Raw genomic sequence first — 11399 nt, 5'->3', positions numbered from 1 at the left:
TTGTAAATATTGTGTGTTGTCTGGGTATAACAATTATACTTAAGTATAATGTTCATTTCTACCAACGTAGATTGACTTTTAATCTCAGTTACTCAGTTTAACTTTTACTTTTCATCTTTTTCGAGTTTTTAAAGTTAGAAAAAAGATGAAGAGTAAGTTAAACCGAGATTAAAGTTAATCTATATATACATTGACAGAAATAGCCATAATTAATTAAGTATAATTTTGAATATAATTGACTTATGCTTAAATTAGATAATATTTAATATAATTATAATATTTACTTTGATAATTAATTAATAATCAACTTTAGATTACATTTAAAATTAAAACAACAATTACATGTTTGGAATTTTAATATTTAAATTTATTAGTTTATAAATAAAGTGGTGATGAAAGTTTTGAGAATTTATATGAGTTCTAATGTTATTAAAATTCCGTTTTTATTTGTAATACGTTTACGATTTCAAACTCGAGAAATAAATTCTCATGGTTACATTTACATACTTTATTATGAAAACAGTTCTAGATAATTTTACTTACGACCAATAGATTGGGATCGGTTCTCGGAGGGAATATTCCGCGTGTGCGAAATAGACCATTTATTTGAACGACGAATCCATAATATAGCAGCGAGATAAAACACCAGTGCGGAATCATTTCCTCGATAGGTAGTCTGCACTTTTATTGAGCGATGTATGCACCTCGGTATTATACAATATCTATTTATCAATATCTTTTACTTTATCCAACTTCTCTCTGCGCTTACTGGGTTTAAGCGAAGATTTAAATGAAGCAAACACACCATGCACTAATTTTTACAATACTATTCCAGTTATATCGAGAAGTTAAACGAATTTTTATATTATCGAGACTAAAAACAATTCATCAAGTTTCTTCTAAGAAATGTAAATTTATATAAGAGGCGACAAATACCGTGTGTATTTAAGAGATTGAAAATGAAAAACACGACGATGCGACAAGTAAGGTTCTTTAAATGATTCTCCCACGCGCCTTTTCATCCCGGGTTTCTTACCCCCCCTCTCTTCCGAAATGGTGATTATCGGTTTCGAGTCGTAGCGCGAACTGAGTAATTTCAACAAATCTACTTCCATACGCAAGTCCCGTGTCCGTTTCCGTAAATAGCAACCCCCCGTCGGCTTCGTCTCGCAATTTATCCAACTTTTGTCACTCACGTATTTCGAGGCCGTGGTTGTTTTTATTAATGACACGAATCACCGAAAGCCACGGCGGCGATACCGAATAGAGGAGGTGGCGGCCGGAGGACGACGCGCGATTATGATAATCGCTGACGTTATTGCATGCACCTTTTTGCAAAAAGGCTTTCGTTTGTCGCGCAAATAACACAGGTAATATTTCGCGCGCGTGTGTAATATTTCACGATATCACCGAATCCTCGACAATTACGTCAGGTGCCAGCCAATTGATAATATTAAAACGTGATAGCCGTGAAAAGGCATACGTCAGAAATTTTTTGGCGCTCACGTGCGCTGTCGCGAAATCAAGAATTAGACAATCTTACCGGAAATATTTCTGTCAATGCAGTATAATTGCCTGGGACAATTAAAATGGGACACTCTGTCCTACAGTGCCCGCCAAAAGTTCGGGTTATCTAAATAACTTCTGAACGATTCAAGATATAGGATTGAAATTTATAGAGATACCTACATGCAATGAGATCATAAAATCTCATATCATTCAATTTCGAAGATACTCACCTTAACACCCCCCGGGAGGCCAGAAAATCTTAAATCTTAGCATGTGGGATCAAATGAGGGCTCATTCGTGCCCTCAAAAAGCCTTAGGGGAAAGTGGGGGAACTGTGCGCAGCGGAGCACAGATCTCCAAGGGACATTCCAAAGAACATTCAGAGGATATCCCTATGTCCTAAGAACGTTTGCCAGAATGTCCTTCGAATAAAGTGTGCTATATTAGGGAGGTAATTGTGCACATCCTGGTACTTTTCCAATAGATGAAGACATCACCGTGGTGAAATTTTTACGCAGGAGGCTTGTATCTCTTAAGATATAACTACAAAAGATACGACATAAATACGTTGCTAACCAGAGAAATACAAAAAAGTGAAATCACATCTTTTCTTGTTATTTTAGCATTCAAAAAATAAGGTGATAAGTTCGTATTTTTAATTTATTTGTTTAAAAGTTGCATATGTTATTGAAGTACGTTATTATGTGCGTCTTTTGAGCTATTATTTATTAAGTTTGGTTAGGAAGTGTTGAAATAATTGTATTTCATATCGAGTTAGATCGTAGGAGGCAACTATGCGCAAGCGTTTTGAAATGCGCACAATTACCCATCTTTTATATATTATATGAATAGCACTAATTTTTTTCGTTTTTTCTTTGCATTATTATTTTATTTTGCCATTTTATTTTACCAAAGTCTGTGCATTATTATTATTATTATATTAGTTTTGTATTTTTGCTTAATATATAAGTATATATTTAAAATATATTTAATATATATTTATATTGCAATATAATAAATATATTTTTCGGTTTCTCTTTGTCAACATTCCATAATTCATTCATTTCCTACGACTTTGCTTTGCGCATAATTATCCGACGTGCGAGAAATTTTTTCGCTTTTCCGTTTTTTCCTTTTTGCCAAATACAACCTTATTGAATGAAAATCTGTTCAATGTGAGGATACGTAATGGTAGAAGAATGTTTATAGTTTCTATTTCCATACTTATATCGCTTTGAACTTGGAAAACCATTCCAGGACAATAAATTTCCCCTAGATGCGCACAATTCACCCACTTTCCCCTACCTATATCTTTCTCACGACTTCGCGCGTCATGAGTTCTCGTTACCGCAAAATCTCAATAACAATGTATAAATTTGAAAACAATAAAAAAAACGGCTGTTCTGGGAGCTGTTCTTGGCGCTGTTACGGATGCGCGATTATTTAGTAAAATTTTATATACAGGGTGTTCGGTAAGTTTTGACAAAGAACTCGTGTGTGTAGATAGAGCGGACTAAACTGAATCGAAAAATCCTTTACCACTTTGCAATTTTCGCAACTTTTTTTAGTTACCTATAATGAGCAAAATATCTAAGATTGACACATAAAATAACTTTAAGATATCTTTAAGATTTGTTGAAAAACATCTTTAAGATATCAGTATATAAAAAAAACTCTGAAAGAGAAATCTTAAAGTTGTTTATGCATTGATTTTACTCCACTTGTTTGTCAATTTTTAGAAATTAATATCTCGTTCATTATTACGAAAATTGCAAAATGGTAGAGGACTTTTCGACTTAATTTAGTCCGCTCTATCTAAATTTAGTACGCTAGCGCTTTCTCAAAACTTACCGGACATCCTGTATATATCTCGAACATTCATTTAAACGTTTCGGATAATCTTTTAGCCTTGCGATGAGTAAATCAGTTATACTTTACTTCGTATGTGCAAATTAGACATAAATTCACATGAGAATACCAATTACTCTCCAAAGCAACCCCATACTAATTGAACGCGGCTGGATGATGCAAAACTGTTGATCGATCTTTAAAAAATACAATAAGTATTATAAATAAATGAGGTTACCGTGCAAAAAGCGATTAATTTATCTCAATGCTGCAAAATTCAAATTTCAAGATGGTACATATCAATTGTCAATATTCGCCTTATACACAATAGTATGTCTTTAGACATACACCCCTTACAATTGATTAATGGACTGGTTCGATCACATAATAAAGAAAAAAAGATTGAAGATATGAAGGTTTGTTTTATAGATTTAACATCCTGTAAATCTCCTAAATGAATTTAAAAAATAATACGTAGGAATGTAGGGAATTGAAAGACGTTTGCTAATGCTGTATCATTTGATCCCCCCTTCCCATTTGAATTTTTTGGCATCCCCGCTTAGAAAAAAGTAAAAGTTGAGGATACGTTAGAAGATGTCCTCTCCCAATAAAAATCGATTTGTTTTTACGTTTTTGCGAAAAATCATTTTTATAGGAATTATTCAATATATTTCGATAGCCCACCCTGTATATACATATACAGAATGATACATGTATAGACTGTTGAATTTATTTTAAAATTTATTCTTAAAAAAAGGAGGTCCAGACTTTTTGCTTGCAATGAGATATAAGATACGCACGACATTGATACAGTTCGCAGGTCAACTATAGTTTCGTTCCAATAAAAGAATATTTACATACCATAAAGTCTTTATTTCACATGCGTAGTAATGGACTAAAAAAAGGAAAAGACAAGAGACACTCGAAGAATAATGTAATTGAATATGTTGTGAACTGTATAATCAATCGATTTTACATAATTACTTGATCTTCGCGTCTATTAAAATTGATGATTTTGTAAGCATGCATACATAACACGTATTCAATACTTCATTCGTTTCATTAAGCGTAAAAGATATCATTTCGATCAAGAATTCTCTTAATAATCTTCTACGGCTCTTTTCAACATATAACATCGTATATGTTGTGAAGTTACAAAATTGTAAAAAAATACATGTAAGAAAACGATAACGTATAGTGAGATTATATAAATAAAAGATGTATCATGTTGAAATTATACGGCGTATCGACTGAAATACGCTTGAAAGATTAATCATCGTAACTTTCGTTTTTTGTTACGTTTCTTCATGTAAACATGTTTTATGATTAACAACATGATTGTGTTCGCATAAACGACTGCAATTCATCAAAGACAATGATTTCACAATTAGCTACGATTACATAACATGTTTACTTACACATACACTACAATGTTTAAGTCCAGCTTTTGACAAATGAGTTTCGTTTAAATAAATTCTTATGCAAATATACAATAATGTTATTTCAATTCGGATTGCACACGACGTCTGTATTTGTACGAATTTATTTACATATATTTCCAAAACGATCAGAGATTAAGCAACAGTTAGGAAATACATGTCTTCCGAAAATCTCTCAAAAATCATCTCTTAGTTTTTAGAAGAGCATTTATCGCTAAAAAGTTATTCGTTAAGAATTAGCACAAATTAAATCCAATTTCGCGCTCTTTTAAAATTGATGAAACAACCAATTTCAGGCTGGGTTGTTCTATCATTCGATAAATCTCAGCTTACTTGTTCTCTCGCTGTCGTTCTCTTTCTTCCCTTATTTCTTTTATTAAATAAATTATAAATATTTTATTCAAAGGTAGAACAACCGGCCTTCAAGAGATTGGCAAAACCAACTTCAGGAAAATTGATAAAACAATTAGTTTTAGCAGAGCGTAAAATTTAAACTGGGATCTAGTTCGCGCCACTTCTCGTGATTTTTTATCATATATTCTCTTAATAATTTTGATAATTTTACAAAGCTATCGACAGATATATGCGTTACAACTCTCTGTCTTTCACTTATTACCTACCTAATTATCTTGAACAAAAAAAAAAGATAAATATAAAAAAAGTAAATACAGACATCTTAAAGTACAAATCGGCATGAAATAATATAGTTGCAAAAAATATTGTATATTATATTATACATACACACACAACTTATAAACACATACAACTTATAAACAAATGTTACTTTAATTATTAGAAAAGCTAAATTTGACGTGATAATAAAATATTTTACGTAATTTTATAACACAATGGCATGGAAAAAGCCAACGTATATTTGTAAACAATGATTTAATGAGGGACATTTATTTGCGACAGTTTTCTCCTTTTATTTAAATTTTAATAGATAAAAAAATGAGATAAATAATTCCAGTTATTGGAAATCTCTCTAGAATATTCTATTTATAACAAATGTGACCAAATAAAGAATTGTCTCAATTTGAAAGCATTAAACGATATTAATTTACAAGTGATGTGAGCAATTGAAAGATACTTCTGCGTGTACACGCGTTTTTCTACCGTACTTCAATATATATATATTCAATATACAGGGTGTTTCCAAATTAAATCGCAAAACTTCGGGAGCGTGTAGAGGAGTAAAAAACTAAGAAAAAAAGTCCTATAGACATATGCTCGTTTTTGCTCCGTTTCAGAGAAATCGAAAAAAAATGTTTACATTTCTTGCCATATCTAGCACCGACATATTTGATTACATTTTCCACTTTCTGTTATGAATTTGTCAGTCGCTCTTTGAAAGCCTTTAACAGTAGATGAATTTTGTCTTTTGCAATATGCCGCGTACGTATTCTAATAGTGAATATGCTGATATGGTTTTTGTATACGGTTTCTGCAACGGTAATGCTTTAAAGGCGGTGCGAGAATATGCACGACGATTTCCAAACAGAAGAGTGCCAAACCGAAGAGTGTTTATGTTGACATTTAATAGATTGCGAGAGACTGGAACATTTTCAATTCGACAAGAAAACAACCGATTTCAAGCAGCGTTACGAAGAGATTTGCAGGCAGGGAATCGTATTTTACAACATTTTGACAATCATCCTGAGACCAGCGTTCGGAATGCGTCGGCTGTATTGGGAGTGTCACCACAAACAATTTGGCGAACTGTAAAAGGAGATAATCGCTATCCCTACCACATTCAAAAAGTGCAAAATTTATTACCTCAAGATCATTGGAACAGATTGAACTTTTGTAACTGGTACCTTCAGACATGCCACAATGATATTTTATTTCCATCTAAAATAATGTGGTCAGATGAGGCAACATTTACCAGAGGTGGAATAATTAATCAAAGGAATTATGGGCTCATCAAAATCCCAGGTCTGTTAGAGAATACAAATTTCAGCAAGAGTTTTCTGTTAATGTCTGGCTTGGAATTTGGAACGACGTTTTAGTGGGACCGTTTTTTTTACCTGCAAGATTAAATGGGGACCGTTTTCTAAATTTCTTGGAGAATGAATTTTCTGACTATTTAGAAAACATCCCATTACAACAACGTACTGAAATGTGGTTTCAATTAGATGGATGCCCTGCTCATTACAGCAGAGTCGCTAGAACCTGGTTAGATAGAAAATTCCCACAACGATGGATTGGACGTGGAGGAGCAGTACATTGGGCAACTCGTTCGCCCGACTTAACGCCATTAGATTTCTATGCATGGGGTACTCTGAAGCAAGAAGTTTATTCTTCGCCTATTCAATCAGAGCAACATTTGAGAAATCGTATCGTAGCTGCAGCGAACAGAATATCGCAAGAACAGTGCCTGGCTGCTACAAGAGCCGTGTTTGACAGATGCAATGCTTGTATTGCTGCAAGAGGTGCACATTTCGAACAAAATCTTCATTAAAAAGTTTATAAATAAAATAATTAAAATAATAAATTAAATATATTTTTTTCTTTTTTCGTGATTTCCTGCGAAACAAAGCAAAAAGGAGCATATGTCTATAGGACTTTTTTTCTTAGTTTTTTACTCCTCTACACGCTCCCGAAGTTTTGCCATTTAATTTGGAAACACCCTGTATAATCCGTGCGTCACACGTTCAACAAGACAAGTTTTTTAACATCCTAGATTTCGCGAATGGATTACTATGTGTCGTAATCCTCATCAATGTTGGCGGTGCGAGCAAAGTTTGACGTTGGCTGGTCGCTCACACTCGGGTTAAGCTCTGTATAAAAATTTGGTCGACTAATTTGGAAGGCCGTAGGTACAGACATGTGGAATTCCGGAATTTGCGAGTGTCCGCCCACTGTCGTCGCGGCCCTTTGATTAGCGGGATTCAAATCGCTCGGAATTACGCTCGATCCGTTATCTCTCGTGCTCTTGTGATTTACATTCATTTCGGTGCTAACTGGTAACCCCAGATACTTTTGATATCTAGAGAAATACGAATCGTGACTGTTGGAAAAATTCTCATACAGGCAAATCAAACAGACTCACTCTAATGGATCGAAATGCTGCATCATCGTCGAACACGCGGTGGCTGTATTTGGCGTATTGCTTTGCGATGTTTCTGGTGACATAGGTACTTCGTCATCAGGTCCCGATACATCAGGTAGAGATTTCACTAGATCTTTTAAAAAGTCGAATCGGTTTTCCGACAGGATACACTGTTTCCTACAAACAATAAGCTACAACAGATGCTATGCAAGATTCTTTTACTTATCAAAGTATTTATGATTAAAATAATTTTTTACTAGCTCACCAAGGGTCCTATTCATAGTCGTGACATCCGATTTGAATTAGGTTTCAGACTTTCATTTGAAAAATGCTTCTCTAATCACGCTTTAATAAATTTGATTGATTCAAACTTTGGTTCAAACTTAGTTTGTCGGTAGGCCTATTCTGTAACTTTTCACAATTTGGTATCGTTATACTGTCGTTGTGCAGCTTTTTCACCATGTAAAATACCTGCGCAATGACATCCCTAGCCAGTAAAATTGTTGTTAAAAAGTTATAGAATAGACTCTTATATATCTTAAAATGAGGATCAATCATGAATCGATCTAAGACTATGAATACGGATCCAAGAGATATAAGAGAAACGTTCATTATATTGTATGTATTGTGAACAATGTTTTAAAAATTTTTACAGCTCATGAATCAAAGACATAGAGAATGGACTGCGCGATCCGTGTGTCAAAATGGTCGATAAAAGTAAGAGAGAGGGACCGTGGAAGACGACCATCTCTATCTCTTTTCATTCAACGGTGTAATGGGAGAGAGAATAGGGAGTTTTTGCAATAACGTGGATCCAGATACGGTGAACGCTCACGTTATCCTTTTCTTAATTAGTTGTTGAGAAGAAGATAACCTGACCTTAGTGTTCACCGTATCTGGATAAACCATATTGCAAAAACTCCCTAATGAGAGGGAGAATGACCGTTTTCCACGGTCCCTCTATCTCATTATTGTCGACCACATTTGAATACTACTTATTGTTAGATACGGATCGTACAGTCCATTTCTCTATGTCTTTGTTATGAATATAATGTCTATTTGCTACAACGAAACTTAAAAAATAAACAATAATAAATAAAAACCGATCAAAAAATAGAATTTTTTTCTGAAACATAAGTTTGAATGTTTTAATTCATTAAAATTTATGTTATTTTTAAATGCAATTTTGTTGTAATAACTGATTATAGAAGAATAAAAGTTGTTTCTTTTTTATGTTCTTTGCAAATAATTAAAAAATAATTTTTGAGTTATTACTGCAGCAAATGAGCGCAAGACAAACTTTGATAGGTCTGAACCATGATATTGCTGTTTACTCACATATGAGACGGACTTAGAGTCTTGGCGTTTTTGGCACTCGTGATCTGCATAGTCTTGGTTAATAAGGAGTGCACAAACAGTTCTAAGGTCCTAGGTAAACTTCATTAAGGAATAATCCAAATCTGACAAACATGGTAAATAAAGCAAATATATTCTCTATTATTATCAAATTTATGAGGATTCATGCTCGCGAGAAAGAGAATAAATGTAATGTTATTTATTAAACAATATATCCTCCAAAACAAAATATCCTCAAAGATAAAGAATATTATAGACAATACAAGAAAAATATCAGAGTATTTCTTAGTACTGCTTAGTACTGGGATTCAGATCCAGGCTTTTCTTGAGTTTCTTGGAGAACTATTCTGCGACTGAGCCACAACAGCTTTTTTGAGATATTTCTGTGTTTGGCCCATGTCTTGCAGTTAGGCCAGCCTGATAACGTTTATCATGTCACTGATGGCTTTTCATTTCAAAACCTTCAGATTCTCTTGATTTCCTTCTGTCAACAATGTATTTTATTACCTCATGTATTTCGTAAATAGCATAATCCTTTTTCTAGGCCTTTTATCGTCTAAGTAAATCTAATCTCACTTTTGAAAACTAGACGACAATATGAAAAAAATATCAGGGTGCTCCAGGATATTGCTAAAATTCAAATCTGTTGAGGTGAAAGATCTCTTTTTTTCCTTCTTCAGCAACCATTCTGTCAAACCAACTAACTCTTTTTGATATTTCTGTCCCACCCATCATATCGTACAATATTATATATTACCTTTGACATATGGACACAAACACTGTGACAGCCAAGGTGCAAAATATACGAAAGAGGAGGGGGGGGAGAGAGAGAGAAAGCGCGCGCGCGAGATAAAGTTGTAGGAAAAGGATATAGATTATGATTGGCACCGCCTGGGCGACCTTTCCGACCTCCTCATCTGTCTGCATGATCTTCTTGATACGACCCTGACAACAGACATGCGGGATTTAGGTTTAGGTTATGTCACTCGTATATGTCAGATCAGCGGATCGCGACATTCATAAAAAGCAAAGCATGTTCTTCCGTTGCGGTAATAAACATCGGAGACGCGAATCGAGACGACGAGCAGACTCCAGGTCCGGAGTCCACGTTCACTCTCTTTCTCTCCCCATCTCTTCGCGTCAACGACGTGCGTTCCGCGACGGAATGGGACTGGACGGGATAGGATAAAACCGAGAGGATACGCTTACCGCTGGAAAACGAGCGTTGTATTTTTTCTTCTTGCTGGGCATGCCGTTATCGCGATATTTTATGACGCGATACGGCACGATATTGACGGTATTGCACGGCGAAACCCAGCGCAACCACCGCAGAACGGTAGACGGCGTAGAGTCGCAACTCGCAACACGCACGCACGCGACACGACGCGATCGCGTGCGTAAACAAACGGGGCTAGAAGGGGTAGAGGAGACGGCGCGGCCGCGGCCGCGGCGCATCAAGTCGGCGTCCCATGGAGCGGAAATTTACAGCAGAACGGAACAGCGCGACCAATCGCAACTCTAGTTATTATTCTGCTTTTTTTTTTGTCGCGATTGTGATTGGTCGTGCTGTTCGGTTCCGCTGTAAATTTCCGTTCATGGTGCGGAATGTATACGCAATGCGGAATTGGCGGAACGATGTCCGTCCAATCGCAAGCATTCCGATTCGTCAATTGCGCTCCGCCGATATGTCTTTTCTAAACCAATCATGAGCGTTCCGCTAATTCCTCATTCCGCCAATTCCGCATCATGGGACTGCACCATAATAGCTTCTGCACACTGGATGCGGAAAAGCTTTCCGCGCGGCAAAATGTGACGCGGTAACCAATGAACATGTTAGGAGTTGTAAGCTTATTGGTTATCGCGTCACATTTTGTCGCGCGGCAAGCGTTTCCGCGTCCAGTATGCAGGAGCCATAACAGTCTCTAACTAGAGTGTCTGCGCTTCTCGTATCACGACTCTGATTAGAGGATCTCTAGACGTGATTGAAGCTCTATATATCAAACTATAAGTTTCCACCGAGGGTCACAGTTGGGTCGGAATGTGCGAATTGACTAATCACAGTCGAGTATTCCCCTCTTACAGTCGAATGACAGGGGAATGCTTGACTGTGGTTGGTCAGTTCTTGCACTCTGACCCAACTCTGACCCTCAGTGGAATAGAGACCAGTGACTGTAATGCGGGATCTACAATAGAAG

At 35.7% G+C, this 11399-nt stretch overlaps 2 protein-coding genes and 1 long non-coding RNA gene across 3 annotated transcripts in view; 1 reads left to right on the top strand and 2 right to left on the bottom strand.

The window, feature by feature from the left end:
* The window catches only part of LOC108729495 (lipase 3), an 8886-nt gene extending 8203 nt beyond the window's left edge, over positions 1–683 (bottom strand). Inside the window, exon 1 of the mRNA XM_018458643.1 lies at positions 544–683. Coding sequence (XP_018314145.1) covers positions 544–660 — 117 coding nt within the window. The 5' untranslated portion in view covers positions 661–683. The remainder of the gene's footprint in view (positions 1–543) is intronic.
* Positions 1–5932, top strand: part of LOC108729497 (uncharacterized) — a 14184-nt gene extending 8252 nt beyond the window's left edge. The window contains exons 2-3 of the long non-coding RNA XR_001936933.1: positions 1957–1960; positions 5660–5932. This is a non-coding gene — a long non-coding RNA (uncharacterized lncRNA). The remainder of the gene's footprint in view (positions 1–1956; positions 1961–5659) is intronic.
* Positions 5933–7386: 1454 nt separating this feature from the next.
* NC2alpha (negative cofactor 2 alpha) lies at positions 7387–10619 on the bottom strand. Its single transcript, XM_018458641.1, has 5 exons — positions 10414–10619; positions 10077–10149; positions 9187–9280; positions 7849–8025; positions 7387–7785 (listed from the first exon to the last, which is right to left on the bottom strand). Exons 1-5 carry the CDS (start codon positions 10453–10455, stop codon positions 7497–7499), a joined length of 675 nt encoding a protein of 224 aa, XP_018314143.1. The 5' UTR covers positions 10456–10619; the 3' UTR covers positions 7387–7496.
* Positions 10620–11399: the final 780 nt, after the last annotated feature.

The sequence above is a fragment of the Mycetomoellerius zeteki genome, unplaced genomic scaffold (assembly GCF_001594055.1).
Source record: "Mycetomoellerius zeteki isolate Tzet28-1 unplaced genomic scaffold, Tzet1.0 scaffold74, whole genome shotgun sequence".
Lineage (NCBI taxonomy): Eukaryota > Metazoa > Arthropoda > Insecta > Hymenoptera > Formicidae > Mycetomoellerius > Mycetomoellerius zeteki.
The sequence above is the reverse complement of the archived record's forward strand: the minus strand, read 5'-3'. Positions and strand labels throughout refer to the sequence as shown.